The sequence below is a fragment of the Arachis hypogaea genome, chromosome 13, assembly GCF_003086295.3.
Source record: "Arachis hypogaea cultivar Tifrunner chromosome 13, arahy.Tifrunner.gnm2.J5K5, whole genome shotgun sequence".
Lineage (NCBI taxonomy): Eukaryota > Viridiplantae > Streptophyta > Magnoliopsida > Fabales > Fabaceae > Arachis > Arachis hypogaea.
The window spans coordinates 22,835,835-22,856,315 of NC_092048.1; the positions used below are offsets into that span (position 1 = coordinate 22,835,835).

The 20,481-nt window shown below is 30.5% G+C and overlaps 1 protein-coding gene across 1 annotated transcript; it reads right to left on the bottom strand.

Moving 5' to 3' along the window:
* Nucleotides 1–7,973: 7,973 nt before the first annotated feature.
* Nucleotides 7,974–11,271, bottom strand: LOC112735812 (transcription factor bHLH162-like). The gene is made up of 3 exons (XM_025785300.2): nt 11,037–11,271; nt 10,446–10,781; nt 7,974–9,996 (listed from the first exon to the last, which is right to left on the bottom strand). The coding sequence occupies exons 1-3, from the start codon at nt 11,196–11,198 to the stop codon at nt 9,826–9,828; spliced, it is 669 nt and encodes a 222-aa protein (XP_025641085.1). The 5' UTR covers nt 11,199–11,271; the 3' UTR covers nt 7,974–9,825.
* Between the last annotated feature and the right edge of the window lie 9,210 nt (nt 11,272–20,481).

Sequence of the window (20,481 nt, forward strand, 5' to 3'; positions counted from 1 at the left end):
CTTAATTAACATTCAAACTAATTAAATTTGTTTTTTACTTTTTTTAAAAAAGACATCAATAAATATGTAATTTTGATAAATAAAATAATATATTGAAATGTAATTTTTTTTTCTAAATGTTATGAAATTTTATAATATCATTGTGTTGAGAGAAGGAGAAGGTGGATTAAGAGTACTTACGAAGAGTGTCGTTTACTTGAAATCTATTCCTCTGTGCCCAATGATTGTAGTTTTCATAAGGTTTCACAACCCAACCATCTCTGCCACCAACATCAAATTTCCTTGCTAATGCTTGAGATGATAAGAAGCTAAGAAGCAACGGTAAAAGGAGAAGACCAAGAAATGTCATAATTACATGAAACACTTATGGAATTAGTACTAAAGTTGTAGACTTGTAGTATGAATATTGAAGTTAATACATATAATATAATTAAGGAAATGAGAATTACGAGGGGATAACCGTTGTATAGTATCACATGAAACTTGTTTCTGAAAACTTTGGCTGGCAATGGCATTATAGTGCAACAAGTAGTGTCATAATAAAACTCGCCTAGGCAGTTTCAAACGAGTTTCTTCTTATTTCTTTGATTTAATTTTGTGTGGCGTCATCATCACATTGACATATACAGTCATACAGATATACTACTTGCAGGCAAACACAACATAAGTAATAAATAAAGTTTTGTAACACTTAGTAGCCTTTGTTTTGAGGTACTGAGATAGAGACTGAGAGACTGAGACTCAGTATCGTGTAGTTCAGAGACTGGTACTAAAATTTCTGTCTCTGTCTCTAAAATTTCAGTATTTCAGTACCTCCAAAAAGTAGGGACACAGGAGACTGAAATTTTTAGAGATGGAGACTAAAACTTTAATAACGTTTTATACCTAAAATACTTTTATTTTAATTAATTAATTCCAATTTTACCCTTTGTGCAAATTAAATTAGAGTTTCATTCTTGTTTCAATTCCTGTCTCCCATTTTGCACGAAACAGAATACTGAAATTTATTTCAATCCCTGTCTCTTAGTCTCTGTTTCTCAGTCTCAGTCTTTCCATCTCTGTCTCTCCACCAAACGCTACCTTAATGATTTTAATTTTGATGTATTATTAATGTAAAAATAATAATATTTAAAATAATAAAAAATCAGTTAAAATAATTTAAATGATCTCATTTATTATTTATTAATTATTGCTAGAATATTTGTGTAATTTGAAATATAATAAATATATATGTCATTGCAAATGTTATGTGTATAAAATTATAAATATTATATTATATAAAATAATTTTAGATATTATTTTTTTAACATTATCAATATAAAATAATTTTATATATGTATCTAATTATGTAATATTATATAAATAAAAATAATATTTTTATATTAATTATATAAATAATTGTTTAAAAAAATAAATATGATTAGATACCTGTATAAATTATTTTACAATATCAAAATTAAACCCATAGAGAGATATTTAAATAAAACGGAAAGAGAGGGAGAGAGGGGGAGTTTGAAGCTCCAAGACAAATCAAAATGAGTTGGCACCATTAATATTGGTTAACGCGTTAATATAATTAGCTCAATGCTGACAACATTATAACAAAGAAACTTTCAAATTTCAATCTTGTTTTCCGGTAGTTTGAAAGCATAAAAAACCAAAAAAAGTCAATAGAGGTAAAGGTAACATATTATAAGATGGACACGTGCGTTCTCTTGTGAATAATAGCGTGGAAAATGCTACAATAATTATCTCCTTGCATTGGGTCATTTCTCGCTAGTTAGTTCTTCCTCCTCTAAAGAGCTTGCCCCCTCTATAATGCCTTCGTTGGAAACCTCTACCACATCTGCCTTGACAAAACAACACTTTGCAAGTTGCAAACTTCATACAATCTCATTATCACTTCACAAAAGAAAAAGAAAAGCAAGGGTCATTTCATTGGTGGCAGTATCTTTGTCTTTCTCTTCTAAATTTATTTTAGAAAAATTTTATCACTATAATTATATAAAATCAGTATTTAATAAATAATTATATTAATTATTAATTATTCTAATTATATTAATTATTGATTATTCTAATTATCAATTATTATAATATAATTTTTAATCAAACATAATTAAATATAAATATAATCGAAATTGTTAATATTTATTCTAATGCACATGTGTATCATATAGTATCAAATTGATATTGATTTCAATAATTAATTTCATGCTACTAAAGATTATATATAATGCTTCTTTTATAGTTTATGAGTATAGGTTTAAGAACCAAAACATCTTATTTAATTTTTTAATTTGTTATTTTTTTTAACTATTTCGTAAAATAAGAATGTATTCTTTATTTTTCATCGAAATTGATCATTTTAAAATATAGTTTACAATGCGATTGTCTTTTGCTGCAAAATCATTTAAAATGCATCATATCCAAATTCCACATCGAATTGTATTCACTGATCTGGGTTGTAATTACATATAGGGTTAAATACGATTTTGGTTCCTAAGGTTTAGCCAAAAATTTTATTCGTCCCCAATTCCTTTTTGCATTCGTCCCTAAGATTTAACTTGGTTTTAAAACCGTCCTTCGGACAATTATACCCTCAGTATCATCATCTCCATCGCAATCCCATTATGTTCTTCTTCTCACTCACACCTTCAGAAAGAGAGAGAAGCAGAGACTCAGAGAGAAGTAGAGACTCAGAGAGAAGTAGAAACTCAGAGAAAGAGGAGAGAAGAACACAAAATACACTAATTCAATATTTTTGGACACAATATCTCTGTCCAAGTCACATCTGTCAAACACGATTTTGTGTCTCAATGTCCCTGTTTCAGTATCCCGTCCCTGTAAACAAACACAGCCTTTGATGCTGTGAACTGTCAAGGACTTCCTAAAACCCCGACAATTCCACACCATTATCTTCATGGATCCTTGGGTGCCAATTGTTGGGTGGCACCCTCTCCCGTTTCAACACATGATGGTTCATCGTGGCATTGCTTCTTTGATTCTATACTACTCTCTGTATCTCCCGACCTCCTTTTGATTTCCGTTAAAGAATTGTAATCTCTGCTTTTTCTAGCCAATTGTTTAATCCTTTGTTTACTTTTGTTGCCTGGCTTCTACCCCTCTGTAACTCCCATATTAAATCCCCCGAACACATGCAAAGCTTGAACATTTGTTTGATCTTCCAAAACAACCCTACTAGCTTCCTCCGAACCTCCTAAGTCCTCCCTTGTAATTATGTACTGTTGTTCAAGCTTTCGTTCCTGCTCTTTTTCCACACTTAGAACCTCTTCCTGTTCACCTTCAGCCTGTGGACTATTTTCTTGTACTGATATTCCAACAAGTGCCTTAATAAAATTTATCGGTGTTGGCTTTCTTGAACAATCAACCCACCCAGCAGTTCGTTGGGAACATTTGGATTATTATTTTCCTTTTTTCCATCCATTCTTCTTCTGAATTTCTTTGTTTTTGCCAAAGCCCCTATCTCTCCTCCTTCATCTCACCCTTAGCCGAGTCTTCTAGTTGTCTAGAACAGTTTCGGATCTCATGACCCAGATGACCACAGTAATTGCAGAAATTTCTAATTCTCTCATATATAATGAGGAGTGCTAGGGGCCAACAAGTTTTGTGATTTGTAGCCATCAATTAGCCATCATTGATATTTTTAATGGTGTGAGATCTCATCCAATGGTGTGAAATTACTCACTTTTCTTTAATTGGTTAAGTGCTGGTCAAATTTTAATAAAAGTGCTAGCCCCTAGACTTTCTCTTAATTTGCAATTCAATCACCTTTTTATTCTTTCCCGCATTCTTCAACATCCTCTGCAGAGGTTTAGTGACATCTATATTAATCTGAATTTTGATAATCTTCTCTTCAATGCCCTTCACAGAGAAGAAACCAATGTCAATCACCTTTCCAATTGCCTCACCTACCTTCCTCCTAAGTTCCTTGATTTTGTAGTACTCCAACAAATCCCATATTTGAATCCAAATAGGTACATGAGAAAATTCACCTTTAGAAATTTGAATATCTTCATGCCACCTCATAAGATTCAAGATATTATTTTTGAATGTCTATGGGGCTACTTTTTCCACCCTAATCAAATCCAATTCATTGCCAAAGAAGAACCGGAAGGGATTTCCTCTATGATCTTTCACTTTAAATTCTCCGATTGTCTCCAAATGGAATATAATGCAGCCTCTAGCGTACATGAATTGAATTGGCGATTAGCCAATAGACGCCCGATCAGACTGCATGAACAAATTTTCAGCCTTTTTTTCACATCTTCATCTCCAAAGTGAATGATCTATTCTTCCTTATCGATATCCTCCTTTCCTTCCTAACTATTAGAGACAGTAGGTGCTGCCATGATTAAACTCTATTAAAAAAATGTTGAAAAGTGTGAAAAAACACTCAGAAACTAATAGCTTCTGCAAACCCTAGTAGAGTACAACTAAAACCCTAGAGGACAGTTTATTAATCGATCGTGGGTCTTAGCATTTTAGGATTTAGCATTTAGGATTTTATTTATAGGTTTAGAATTTTGTCGTTTTGGATTTTAGAGTTTATAGTTTAAGATTTAGGATTTAGAGATTAGAGTTTTTGGACTTCATAAATTTATGATTTAGGTTTTATTGTTTACGGTTTATGATGAGTTTGGCAAACTCCAATTTAAATTGATGATGATCAAACATTATTAAAATAGTTATTTACAAAATTATTAATTTAATCTTTAATTAACATTTATTGATTAATAATTTTATATGGTGTAGATTTATGCTTGGGCCAGAATTTTGGTAAACAAACCCAATTGTGTTAAGCAATCACATTCAGCCTTATGCAATGTATTATATAATATGTGGCTGAATTGTTTTATTTGTTGGGCTAGGAAAACCAATTTTAAGCCCAACAAAGTGGCTGGTCCGAAATTAAAAGGAAAATGGGGGCACAATGGTTAAGTTATTCTTTTAACATGATGAAACCCAATTCCTTGTTATATTGCTGCATGCTTCCACGGACGCCACCCTCTCTTTCAATGGATTTCAAAATTTAATTTACTATCATTAATTGTATTGGAACCATGAAAGAGAAACATCAATTGATTTGATAGCCATCAAAGCTATCACACGCTACTAAGCAAAGGGAAGTGGGAAAACTTAATTCATTTTACTTAGTTTCATTGATTATTGTTTAAATTTCTCTTTCTCCTCTCTCATCTCTCTTCTGGCCTTCGGTCACTTTACAGAGAAGAAGATGGAAGCTAAGGCAAGTTATCAGAAGCAAAAAAGAAGAAGCTAGAAGCAAGCTTGAAGCCATAGTGATGATGGCATCAAGAAAAAGAAAATCTAAAGTATGGTGTGGCTGAGATTTTTACCACAAAAGGTAAGATGTGGAGAAGTGATCTCAAGCTCTCCATACCATAAATGGTGGAGACCCACTTCGGTTAGAGGAAGAAGATCCTTGGAGGCATGGCTCGTCTCTGCTTTTGCTCAACCACTACAGGAGGTAGCTATTGTAGTTACGTGGAGGATGAGGCAGAAGTTAGAGCAGGTGGAGCTGTCATCATCAAAAACTCATCAAGGGCTAGGAATCTTTCTTGGAGTGCAAGTCAAGATGGAAGACGCGGATTGATGAAGCTTGATGTAAAGGGAAGACACAGAGGTAATTACATGTTGGGTTTTACATTCGGTTTCCTCTCATCTCTCTCTGGCCAAACCGGTTTTGGTTTGAAGAAGAAGAAGTTTAGCTTGGTTCAACAGTTTCAACCGTGGAGGCTTCCCCTTCTATAAATAAGGGTGAACAACCAGGGCTTGAAGCAAAGAGTGAGAGTGCAAGGCACAGAGTTCTCATAGCTACCTAAGCTAACAGAAGTTCTTCTCCTTCAATGTTCTTCATTTTGTAATTTTTCTGTTTAGTTTTGTTTGTCTTGAGTCTCATGGAAAAAGGCAAACAGTGAGGTTTGTAAAAAAAAGTCATAGAGCAGAAAAAGGCAGAGTATACAAAATTAAAAGAAAAAGCCATAGATGTCCTAGAGGTCCTTTGTACATCTGTGTTGTGTTTCATGATTCTGTGGGAATCCCTTTGCAAGTTGGGTTAGCACTTAGCAGTTGAAAGCTTGGCAGTGACCAAGTCAAGTTCAGGATTGGGGTCTAGATTCTGAACTTGTCCCGGATAGGAAGGGTAGTTTATAGGAAGAATTGGTGTATGTAATCATGATGATTATAGTGAAATTCCATCATTGTTGTGATGGAGACTGGATGTAGGCTGCATTGCACTTGGCAGCTGAACCAGGATACTTTGTGGTGTGATTTTTCCTCTCTCTTCTACTCCATTTTTGTTTCTGCTGCATAGGAGATAAAACTGAAAAATATCTCTTGCCTGGTTACGAGATAAAAAGAAAAAGTCTCATGGCTAGGTACGAGACAAAAAGCAAAAAATTCTCCAGAAGTTATTTTAAAGGCCAGCAAGTGTTAACAAGCAAAAAGGGGGCCAAAATTCAACCCCTTCTCTTAGCTACTGATAACTATCAGTTTAGAATTTAGAATTTTATTGTTTAGGATTTAGAATTTAGAATTTTTTTTAATTTGATTTTGATGTTGTTTTTTGTGATTTTCAAATTTGTTTGGATTATAATTTTAATTTTTAAACTTAGTTTTAAACAAACTGGTTTTTGAAATTTTTGAATTTAAATTTTAAATATTAAAATGAATTTAAATTTTGTTTTTAAAGATTGTAGAGAGAATAATGTACAGAACAATAAATCTACGCATGTGTTTGAAAATATTTTTTATTTAAATTTTTATAAAAAAGGCATAAAATAGATAATTTTAAATGGATACCTAGTCATAGTATTATATATTAGTTAAGGCAAGTCACACAATATATATATATATATATATATATATATATATATATATATATATATTAAAAAGCAGTATTTGTTGGCTGGGCAAACATATACAAATACAGAAACAAGCTAAGGAAGCCGAAAAAAGTTGTATTCACTTTTTCCTAATTAAGTTTGATCAGATACAATGTTTAAGAAAATTTTGTGTCTTTAATTTGTCCTTTTCTGGATTTTTGTGCATTATTATTCTATGACGTATGAATGCCGAGACTTAATTAGTACACATAATTATAATATAGTTACGGAATGATGAGGAAGTGAAGATAATGTAGATCCAGTAATCTATCATTAAATATTAGCTCACTGATATATACCCTAAAGCAGGTTGGAAATTTTTTTTAAAATAAGATTAGCGTTGTTGTAAGTATAGTTTCGAATTAAATAATTAGCCAACATCAAATTTTAATTCTAGAAATTGTCACAGTTTAAAACAAATATAAATTGAGAGTATTTAAATTTTCGAGTCGTTTTTTCTAAAAATTGCAATGAAATATTTTATTATTGTTTATGGAAAAAAAATAGAGTTGGAAATGCAAGAAGCAGATAATGTAAAAAATAAGAAAATAAATAAACATGCAAAGAATTAAAAGTCAAAGCAAATAAAGTAAGGAAAGAAAAATTCAAGTGCTAAAAACCTCTTGGCAATGAGTGAGAGATAAGGTTGTCTATCCTAATTATTGACCACAAACATACGATGATTATGAAGAGTTAATCTTATTTAGTCAACCCTACATCGAGGATAAGTCAAATAGGTATAATTGATTACGATCCTTAAGTCCTAGTCAACTCTATTAATGAAAGACTTAGAGTCAATAAAAACCAAATCAACTAACTACTCTAATATATCAAATAAGAATGGACATCAATGACTCAAGAGTCACCAAAGTCTTCAATTCCAAGCCAAGAGTGAGGAAAAACTAAGCCAAGCATTTTTATCAAACACTTGATGTGCATGGAAATAAAATAATATTAAATTGTATTAAAAATAAAATATAACTACCAAGTGTAAGAAAATCATAATAACAACTCAATTAAATAACAATAAGCAAAGAAACATTAAACTGCATTAATAGAAAATTAAGATTACAAGAATGTTCATAAAATGAAAAGTGACATAAAAGAGAAATTAAGAAGAAGAACTAAGAGAATTAAGACAATAAAACATGAAAACATAAATGAAATTACACTTAGAACAAGAATTAAAAGCTGAAATTTAAAGAGAATTAAACTAAGAAAACCTAAATTCTAGAGAGAAGGGGAGCTTCTCTCTCTAGAAAACTAACTAAAGCATGACAAAACATAAACTAAAATGCTCCCCCTTGCCTCCACTTGAATTAGGATTGAAATAGATTCAGAAATGAGTTGAATTGGATTTTGGGAACCCAAAATTCACAGCCAGCGAATTGCATTAACGAGGTCACGTGCTGGGTCCTGTGCGTACGCACATTTTTCACTTGTACGTGCGCACACTTGTTGATGCTCACTTGTGCGTGCACACACTTACTGATTTGCTCCAAACTCCATTTCTTCATGGTTTCTCCACTTTTACATATTTTTTCTTCATTCCTTCAATCCATATTAGCCTTGTAAACCTGCAATTACTCAACAAACACATCAAAGCATCATATAGAATTAAAGTGAATAAAATTTAATAATTAAGGGCTTAAAAAGCATGTTTTCACTTTTGGACACAATTTGTGGAGAATTTACAAAACCAAACTATGTCATTGAATGAGTGTAAGAAAAGTTGATGAAACCCACCCAATTAGAGCAAATAAATACCATGAAATGTAGATTCATTACTCACTATAATTTTTTTTCTCTGTTTCTTTTGCTTAACTAAGAGTTATATATCATGACGCGATGACTGTATTTACAAAATTTAAGAATATTTTGATAAGTCAATAATTAATTCATTACGCATCTAAGTTTTTTTAAAGGTTTGTGACGGACAAATAAGTTGACCACTCGACCAATTTTAAATTGATTAAAAAAAATTTAAGAATACTTAATACACTCTATATATAAATAAAGAAATTTGTTAAGGAATAAATTGTTGAGTAGATTTACGTATACATATCAGTTTAAATTTATTTTATACTTGAAGCATAATCTAACCATGCACAAATTTGTCTTTTCATGTATTTTTATTTAGAAGAATTGAATAAAGTTCAACTAAATAAAAAACCAACTATTATAATAAGTTAATTTCAACCAATTTATTTTAAAATTAAATTTCACCACGTTCTCTCTTTTCTTTTTTTCTTTTTTTTCTCTACTGGAACCATAACATCACCAGCAGTCTCTTGCTAGACATAGGTGATTTTACCACCAAAACCAAAATAAAGAAGTTTATCAAACCAGAAAATATGATATCTAACACACATTTAAAAGTATTCAAACCATATAAATAAACTTCTAATAAAACTTATCAACAGAAGAATATTTAAAACCCACCAAAACGAACGTATAAAATGTGATATTTATATTGTAATATTTAAAGCTAAAGAATTTGAATTCTCACCAACATATACTTGCCATATATCATTTGGTTATTCCAATTTTCAATAGGGAATAGCTAACTGTCCGCCACAAAAAAATTAGTAAAATTTATTATTTATAATATACATACATATTCTTCATAAATTTAGTAAAATTTTTCATTCTTCAACCAAAACAATCCCATTATGAAAAACCATAATCAGAGCTATAAGACAAGATAAACAACCATTTTTAGTATCAAGCAAATCATTGCTTATTCTACGAAAAAAATGTTACGTAACTAAAAAAGTTATTCTTTTTGTCAATATTTGATCAACAAAAATATTTTTATAAATTCTAAACTCTACATTATAATAATATAAAAATAAAATATTAACACAGTCTTGGCCAATGTTAATAAAAAGTATTCTCCTTATCATTTCTCTTCTAAAAAATCTAGAAGCTCCGCTAATTCATCAGTATCAATCTCAAAATCCAATAACTGATGATCAGATTGTAATTCAATTTCACTGGTTGGTTCATTCACAAACCTTTTCAATCTCTCACTTACTTTAGTTGCACCCAATTGAAGCAAAGATTGTGAAATCTGCACAAAATTCCACAAATAATTAATCAATTAAGTAGCTTATAAAGAGAAACATTAAAAGAATTATTAAGGACCATGTATTGCTACGTAACATATATACATCAAGAACATCAAGCTAATAGAGTTTAAATTATTTGGCAAAAATAAAAATGATTACAGGTTTGGTCCTATCTTGGAAAACAAATTAGTGGTATATTATATTTTATATATTATGCGCATTAATTAATTAAAGGTTATAAAAAAGAATGTTTGGTCCGGGATAAATAAAATAAAATTTTAATACATTTCTTGTTGTAAAATTCTTAACCAGCAATATCTACCCCTTAATTATTAAGATTTATTTTCGGATTTATTAGAAGCACTTATGTTAAAATTTAATTAATTCAAAATAGTCAAAATATACAAATAAACCCAAAATAATTCTACCGTTTGTATAAATGTAAGTATACCTCTGCATAAATAACATGGTGCATGGAATTTTCGACGAGTGAGGATTTGACACTCTTGACATCAATGTTCTCTTCATTCAGAATACGAATGATTTCAGAGAATATGAACTGGGAATCTAATCCACATGTCATTACAATTTGAAGATATGAACCCATTTCATGAACCTCAAGTTGTGGCGGTTTGGGGCGATCACGACGGCTGCCAGCGTCACGTGTCCTCTTTCTTCCCATTCCTAACAAGCTCTCTCTCTTCTCCTTAGCCATCTTCACCTTCTTCTTTAAGTTTTTTATGTAGTTTATGGCCTTGTCCACTTGATCAGGCAATGGCAACACTTCCTTTTACATTTATTTTGTAATGATTATTATAAATAAAAGAGAAAGTCTAGGAGTCCGTACTTTTATTAAAATTTGGTCTGTACTTAACCAGCAAAAAAAAAAGTTAGTAATTTCTTATTATTAAATGTAATTTCACACCATTAAAAATACTAATAATAATTAATTGATAGTTACAAATCATAAAATCTGTTAGTCTCGTAATACTCCTCTAAATAAAATTAGTAGTTAGGGAGAAGAGAACGAGAGAGAATATACCTTGGGACTAGTGGAGTTGTGGTCGATAGGGAGAAGAGCGTTGAGTTTGGAGTAGAGCATCCTCATGTGCTTCCTTCTCTTTTTCTCAATGAGCCTTCTCTCAATCTTCTTGTCGTTGGTTGAAGATGGAGAAGCTTCACTTCTACTTCCCAATTGATCCATGTTTATTCTCCAGGGTTACACAATTATAATCTAGAAGACTAGAAAGGTAGGTTTTGCACTTTGCAAGAACTGAATTACTAGACAATTAGACATATATATGTGCACGTGTGTATATATATATATATATATTTGGCTGAATACGATTGTTATGAACAGTAGTATAGGCAGTGGACAAAATTGTTAGCTCTTTGGTCAACAATAATAAAGGTAAAACTTTCTAATGTACTAAAAACTACCCGAAAATATTTTTCATCTAAATATCATAATTTAAAATTCTTAAAAAATTTAACGTGATTGTTTAATTAACATTTTAATTATTATTTTCATATGGATAAACATTATTATAAAATTAGATAAAAATTTATATGTAATTATTTTTATATAAAATTAATAATTAAAAATTATTAAATAATAATTTAATTAAATATGTTAAATTCATAATTCTAAAAACCGAATCAAACTGGACGGTTCAATTAGATTAATTAAAAACCAATCATCCGATTCGGTTTACTCTAAAAATCATCTAATAAAAAATACTGATCGAATCGACGTTAATTGATAAACCGTCAGAATCGGTGAATTTTTTTAGGATTATCGGTACAATGGTAACCGCCAAAACGGCGCCGTTCTAAGTAAAAAAAATACTAAAGTCCAATACCCAGCCCCTCTCTCTCTCTCTCTCTCTCTCTCTCTCTCTCTCTCTCTCTCTCTCTCTCTCTCTCTCTCTCTCTCTCTCTCTCTCTCTCTCTCTCTCTCTCTCTCTCTCTCTCTCTCTCTCTCTCTCTCTCTCTCTCTCTCTCTGATACCCTGCGTCCCAGCCATCAGAGCTCAAACTCATCGCCAAACAGGTAGGGGTGTTGTCGCCACCGAGTGGAACTAATTGTGGTGGCATCAAGAATCGTCGCCAGTGAAAGGTGAAGGTCTGCTCGTCGCTTGTCATCGTTCTTCTTCCCCTCACTGTGTCTCTCTCTGTTGCCGTCGAGTTCTCTCTCTCTTGCCGTCGAGCTCTCTCTCCATCTCGTCGTTGTAAAATCCAGTCAATTAATAAATAATTAACTTATAAATTAATTATGAGCGTAGGAGATTAGAAAATTAAAGTTTTATAATTTGAAGAAGTAAAAATATTTAAAATACAAATTTTAACATTAATTTTAAAGATTTTGGCACGAAATTAGACCAACGGTACAAATCGATTGAATCGAGTCTAAATAGGTCCAAGCCCACTTAATCCACCCTCATATAAAGCTTGCAGACAGCCACTCCTCCCTTCTAATTCTGCAATTCACGTTCAAGTGAGGTGGTGGAGCATAAAACCTAATCCCAAATCTCTTCCAACTTCAATTTCACATAATTTTTAATCCGGAACTCTGATTAACGAGCTGTTTGCGTCCACACGATCTTCTCATCGAACTCTTCGATTCTATCTGAATAAAGTGGTAAGAAATTTTGAATTTTATGTCCAATTATCACTTCCCTTCAATTATGTGATTTTGGTTTTAAATATTGAGAGATTTTCTAATTTTGATAATTTAGGGATACTCTAATGCGAGAGAGAATTGGGTTTTATCCATGTAATCAGTGGATAAAGTAAGAAACTACTAATCCCTTATAAATTATTGAATTATTAAATTCTAGTATCGATTACGATGAAATTGAATGATATTAGATTGAGTTCATGTGAATTGGAGTTAAATTGGTGCATTTGGGTGCTTGAATTTGAGTCTTGGAAGCTGAAAACTCATTGTTAAGGAATTGGAGGCTTAGAAACTCGAGAAGAGGAGAGAGGAGGGAGGTGTTTTGGGCTTGGGAAGAAATCGGCTAAGGTATGATTTTGGTTTCTCATAGTAAATATATATTGTTGCGTGAAAATTTAGGTTAGTTGTCCGTAAGATAGGTTAAAGGGTTTGAAATTGTGCATTGTTGAGAGTTAAATTGTATGTTGATTGAGTGTGAAATGAATTGATATAATGGAACTTTGATATGATGCTATGGAATGATGATAATTGTTGATTTTAATAGTGATTGGTGAGAGCTATTATTAGATTTTGGATGATGAATTTTGGAGTGAGAAGTGTTGAATAAAATGAATGATTTTGATAATGAGAAAGGATGAGAATTGATTTTTATTGGGTATGATGAAAAGGATTATGATGTTGAGAGATGAGGATAATGATTATGATTGAAAAGTGTGATGGGTACTATGTCCCAAGAGTATGGCGGGCACTATATCCTAAGAGTGTGGGAGCACTTTATCCTGAAAAGTGTATCGGACACTATATCTCAAGAGTGTGAGAACACTTTATCCCGGAAAATGTAGCAGACACTATATCCCATGAGTGTGGTAGGCACTATATCCCAACAATGTGGCAGACACTATATCCCAAGAGTGTGGATGCATGCTAGAGAGACGATATTCGGGTTAGCTAATGGGTCTATCGAGTTCTAGCAAAATAACCGACACGTGAGCTCATGGCCAGTAGGACAGATATGTATCATGTGCATTTGTATGATTTGTTTGAATATGCATTTGTTTTGACTTGTCTAATTGCTTATCTGTAATTAACTGCTGATCTGTTTGTTGTAATTGCTATCTATACCTATGCTTTTCTTATCTGTTTTGTGTGTGTATGTATGTACCTGAGAGACCCCTCATATAGTGGAGACATGATGAGAGTTGTTCCATCCAGTAATTAAGAGGTTTGAAGGAGTAGAAGATAAAGATTTAGATTAGAATTAGAATCTCTTAGATAAATTACCGAAATTTCTAATTTAGAATAAATTTATTTTTATAAAAAAATATTTTGACGAGTCAATTTAATAAATTTTATCGAAATTTTTTTAAGTTTATAATCTGACTTTTTAATTAATAAATTTTACAAAAAATTTAAATTTAATATATTTAAAAAAATAAATTGAACCAAATCATACTTAAAACGACCCGAACTACGACCCAAGTAATTCCACCCACTTCTACCTCTCTGCGTCAGCACTTAGCACAAAGATGTTCGTTCTCTTTTTTTTTTGGTGACTTGTTAAGATGTTCGTTCTAGATATATGGTTTAATCTTTTTGTTTATCATTTTTTTGAAATTTGGTATTGTTTTGGTGCTTCATACGAGCAAATAGTCAATTTTAATTTGTCAGGCATTTTGCCATTTTGGTCCATGAACTCCTTCCTTTTTACTGGTGCCAACTACTGCCAACGGACGAGTGGCAAGTCTCTATGCTCATGATTGATATTGGAAACGTTTCAGATTAGGCTGTGTACTTTTTTAGAAATTCAGTTTGCCACATACGAAAATAATATGGAGCAAATAGTGTTAGGTTATGATATCTATGTTGACTATATAAAAGTTCGAAAATAATAATACTAAAGAATAAAAAAAATTAATAATTAATAAATATTAAATAAAATAAATTATAATAATTAATAAATATTAAATACGATATATTTTAACTATTTTTATTAAATATTTTCAGTTTAAAAAATTATCAAGTGTAAGAGTGGTAATGGATAAAGTAGGATAGGGTTTGAATTCGATCCTAATCCTATTTGCGGGTTGAGATTTATATATACCTTATTCTATGTGCAGGTTGAGAATATTTCAATTCTAATCTTACTCATTCTTAACCCGCGGGTATCTGATTCTATCCGCGAGTTACCAAAAAATATAATATTATTATATAATTTAAAATTAAATTTTAAAGTAGTCTCTTAATTTGCACTCGAGTTTTAAAGTGATCCATGAAACTAATAATTACTTAAATTCGTCTCCAAAATTGTCTTTCGGAACTCATAGTAGTCCCTAAAATAATTTCGTCCATCCTTACTCTCGGAGACAACAACGTCCTTTTGTATTTATTAAAAAAAAAAAAAAACCTGAGCCTCCCCTTCCCCAACTAGAGCCCCTTCCTCTTCCCCTTCCCCTTCCTTTTCCTTTTTTCTCTGTTACCGCTTGTCATCGGCCTCCGTCACAGCGTCGCACCGCGCCGCACGCTGCCCCTTCCCCAACCTGTTCTTGTCACTGTTGTTGTCTATGAGAAAATTCGAAAATTTGTCATGATTTTAATAGATTAATCAGCCGTGCGTTTTAGTTGGATAGAAAGTTCAGTACTCTTTATAATAATAATAATAATAATAATAATAATAATAATAATAATAGTAAATAACTAAATAGTAAATACTAAATAATATATAAGTTATAGAATTTGATTTAATTTCTAGTTTTTCTTTTTTATAAAATAGTATGTTTAGTCTATTGAAAAGTTAAATAATTAGTTTGATTAACGAATTATTTTTAAATCTCAATTTTTTATTTAAATATAATAAATAAAAAATTAAGATTTATCTAATTTAGTTAAAATTTTAAATAAAATAAATAAATAGCATGCAATGCAAGGCAACGGAAACTTCACCTCATATCGTCATCAATATACACGCCGTAGTATAATTTGACCGCAACCTTGGCCATGCATTTGCCATGCATTCATACTGGAAACAGAAACTTCTGGTAGGTTGGAATAAGAAAATGTATATAGAGAATCAATATTTTATTAGTTAATGTTAGTCAATTTTTTATTTAATGTTAAAATTATTTTTTAACATTTATTTTTTGAAGGGTTTAAAATTATTTTAGAATTACAATTTAAAATTTAAATTAATTTAAGAATTAATGTCTAGGGATTTAGAGTAACCGATGTTGTCATTGGACGAAGTTGACCGGCGGTGGTTGCGGTAGAATGGTGGAGTTGCTATGGTGTGTTAAGAGTGGTGTTTGGAGAAAGAAAAAGAAAGAAATAAGAAGAGTAGTAAAAGTATTATTTTAGAAAACATTAGATGAAATTGATAATATATATTGTTGATGGAAAATTAATTGCCTAATAAAATTGTTCAAATAATTTCTTCTTTTTTTTTTTTCATATTATTAGACCCATTCTCTTAGGCATATAAAGGGTGACTCTGATTAATCAACTGAATTTCGAAGCAGTTCAGGACGTGGAATTTATTCATTAAACTCAAAAGTATATAATTCCACACATGACTTAAAAATTAAAATTGTTATAAAGTTAGGACCTCGCCACACACCCCGATGGTTCCTTAGGACAAAGATGTTCTAGATATTTATACATATACTATGCTTTCCTAGTTTGGTCATTTATTTTCTTTTTCTTTTTTTCGACTCACCTAGTTTGGTCTTTTCGTTTATTATTGTTATTATTATTATTATTATTATTATTATTCGAAAGTTTGGACTAGGTTTTACTGCTTCATCGTCCTAGGAAATGGTCAATTTTGTAAGGCATTGTGGTTCCTGAACTCCCTTCTAGAATCTATATGTGAATATACCTTGTGTACTATAATATTAAAAAGTTAGTATTCTGATATTGCTGAGAGTAGACAACGGTGTAATCGGGTCCAATTGGTTGAGAGTTAAAGAAAAAAAAAAACATATCTAAATTAATTAATATATATAATTTTATACTTTATTTTATCTAAATTTTTTTGACAATTAAGTTTAATTAAGTTGGTCAAAATTCAATAAAAATTAATTTTATTAATGAGAATGTAAATACATGCTCCAACTTTCTTTACTAAAGTGAACGCCACTCCTCTTTTTTTTTTTTCACATTCTTTCTTTTTTTTTCGTGTATTTTTTTTTATCGTCGTTCTTTTATTATTACGGTTGTTATATATTTTTTTCCTTTTCTTTCTCCTCTTCCTAATAATTTTGTAGCATTATATGTTTCTTCGTCTTTTTTGTTTGACTTTTCTTATTTTTATTCTTGTTAAGAAGGTAAAACAAGAATAATAGAATGTAAAATAAGAAGGAGAAGATGAACAAGAAAAGAAGATTGTGATAATGATGATGATAATGATAATGGTGATGATACTGATGATAAAGAGGAGGAGTTTTGAGTTATGCAAAATATATCAGAAAATAACACCAAAATTTTTTAATCATGACACAAGTTCTTATTAAGAGGATAAAACAAGAATTATGAAAAGACGATGATGATGATGTCCAAGTATGTGCCTATGATGTTTCTGTTTTAAGGATAGACTTGCACTAGTAAATCTGACGGGTACTTTATCACCCGATAACTTGGGCCAACTGGAACGGGATTATTGATTGAAAGTTCACTTAAATAGTTGCCTTAAGACAAAATATTAAGAAGTCCAAAGAGATTTTGGGGATTGATGTCTGGATCAAAACCCTAATTATGTACTTGTGGTGTGACTATGTCAAGGAGAGGCTTGGATAACTAGATCTGATGGTACTTTATCACTCGGTAACTTGGGCCAACTGCTCCGAGATTATTGATTGAAAGTCCGTTAAAAGCTGTCTTGTGACAAAACACTAAGAGTCAAAAGCCCACGAAGATCTTTCCCCTAATCCAAATAAGAAGTAAACTGCCTTCAAATCATAAAAATTCAAAAGCCTCGTAATACAATTCGAATTTTATTTTTGAAAATTTCTAAATCCTAAATATGCAAGATTCATGAAAGATAAGAGAAGTCGAATGTAACCACAAAAATTATCATAAATCTCACTTTTATTTTCAATCTTAAAAGCTTTTCAAATATTTTTCATTAAGCTAAACTCTGTTTATTTTTCTTTTTGCTTGAGGATAAACAAAATTTTAAGTTTGGTGTTGTGATGACACGTCATCTTAAGTTATTTTTAAGTTCTTTTCTACTTTATTTTTTTAGGTTTTAATCAAATTTATTATGTTTTTTAATAGAATTTAATAAATAATTAAATATTTAGAGTTGGGAGAATATTTCTATATTTTCAGAGATTTTTACCTAAAAAACTAACAAGAATTAAAACTTTTTCACAAAAAAAAATATAAGCGTGACTTAAGAGAGAGAAAGCGTTCCCTAAGGTAGCGTTTGGTAGAGAGACAGATACTAAAAGATTGAGACTGAGAGACAGAGACTAAGAGACAGAGACCAAAATAAATTTAAGTATTTTGTTTGGTGCAAAGTGAGAGACAGAAATTGAAACAAGAATAAAACTCTAATTTAATTTGCACAAAAGATAAAATTGAAATTAATTAATTGAAATGAGGGTATTTTAGGTATAAAATATTATTAAAATTTCAGTCTCCATCTCTAAAAATTTCAGTCCCCTGTGTTCCTACTTTTTGGAGGTACTGAAATACTGAAATTTTAGAGACAGAGACAGAAATTTTAGTACCAGTCTCTGAGCTAACAAACATGATACTGTGTCTCAGTCTTCCAGTCTCTGTTCCAGTACCTCAAAACAAACGCTACCTAAAGAAATCAAACCACGCATGCCTAGCAGGAAGACTCTCATGCCTAGCGGACAAGCTCCACACCCGGTGGCCTTCCCTCACACCCAGCATGCTTGTGCCTCCTGGAAGTGTGTTTTTGGGTCTTTTACCCAAGTTCTTCTAATGCAAGCCACCTTAAACATAATTACAATTCTCAAGATGCAATAATTAAGATTCAAGTTTAATTATCTACATTATTAAAAGTCTTAATCACATCCAAAAGATTAAAAATTTTAGAAGATTAGTTATTAATTCTTTCTAGAAACATAAGAGATTTGGTTGTTAGATTTGATTTAAATTATTATTTTTAAATTTAAAATTAAAGTCAGCAAGTAATGATCTTATCTTTCTCTCCAAAAGATAAGGTTAGGATAGTTTGAATTTGATTTCTAGAATTTAGGATATAAATAAGTGAACTTAGTTCATAGAGGGGTATTCCATTCCTCAACATATCTTTTTAGAATTTTTCTTTCACTTTTTTATGGATAACTAATCCTCTGTCAAAGGGTTAGGAGCTATATTTATGTTTTCTATGGATTATTATTCTAAGTTTATTTTATTTTAAAGTTTTGTATTGATTTATTTCATGATTGAGTTATTCGTTCTTCATTCGGATTGGTGATATCGGAAGGTATGCTAATCCCTTTTGAATTCTTTTATTATAATTGAAAAATTTGATATTTGAATTAAAACTTGAAAACTCTTTCACGTGACTCTTTGAATTTGGCTAGGAATAGTGGTTCAATTAGCGTGCTGCACATGCATAATTTTCAGTCACTCTAATTTTGAATAAGTGACATATAATTCAGATTAGAACAATTTTTGAAATTTGTATTTTTCTTCTAAAGATTTAATTGGATAAGACTAGCTTGAATATGTGACATATAATTCAATCTAAGGACTACTTTTAAATCTTATTGGAAAACTAAATCATTTTTTGTGCTTAATCTCTTGATTAATTAATTGACGACTAATTAATGCTTGCGAAACTGAGAAAACAAGGAATTAGAAATCAATTACTAAAGATTTATCGTGAAAGATCTTTGCAAACTTCAAGATAAGAAAATAAGATTTAATTTCTCTAAAAGTATAAATATCTTCAAAGCTTTTGACTCAAATTATCATTGTCTTCTCTCAAATCAACATTCAAGTTCTCTGTCTGTAAGCATTCAAGCATTCAAATTCTAAAGTTCTCAACAAGATTCAATCTTACCCTTTTCAATTCAGTTTTTTTTTTTTTTTTATCTAATTAGGTATTTTATCTGATAATTGCTTGCTCAATCCTTTAATATTTATGGGAACGATATTCATTTACCGTAGTATTATTTGAGTAATCTGGTACATTTATTGGTATTCGTGAGCTTCAATTTTTGCTCATCAATTTTAAAATCAAATCTATTTCAATTGTACGAAATTTTATTTCGAAATAAAAAAAATTAATAATAAACAATTATTTCACATTTTAAAATAATTAACTATAAAAATTAAATGTTTAAAAAATTTATGAAACATCAATGTAACATATTCAAAATTAAAATTAAAAATATAAAATTTGATTTAAATACATGAAAAAATAGAATAAATATTTAATAAATAAATTAAATTAACTAATAATTTTAATTAAATTAATTAATAATTTTAATTAAATTAATTAATTAAATTTTACTAATTTCTACATTTTACAATCCAACAAATTCTAATAACATGACAACCTATTCTACATCTGTAACAATATCGAATCTATAAAAGTACCCCAATTATAATTATATGTTTATTTATTTAAAAGAGGAAAACAACAACACTAACCTGAAAGTTGATTGCTCCCGCAATGTGCCAAGTTGTGTTTAGACGGTTGATGTATCCGTCTCGTGCATCTACACGCGCCATAATATCCGAGTATCTCAAAAGAGGAGAAATGAAGGTAATGGACAAATGAAGGTAATGGACAATGAAAATGACAAAAGAGACAATGTGAACAAGTTTCT

Bases quoted from the DNA above. Each gene is read 5' to 3' on its own strand.
- LOC112735812 (XM_025785300.2), bottom strand. From the start codon at position 11,198: ATGGATCAATTGGGAAGTAGAAGTGAAGCTTCTCCATCTTCAACCAAC. The intron at 10,782-11,036 runs GTATATTCTCTC...TAAATGTAAAAG, and splicing joins ACAACTCCACTAGTCCCAAG to GAAGTGTTGCCATTGCCTGA. The intron at 9,997-10,445 runs GTATACTTACAT...AATTTTGTGCAG, and splicing joins ACCATGTTATTTATGCAGAG to ATTTCACAATCTTTGCTTCA.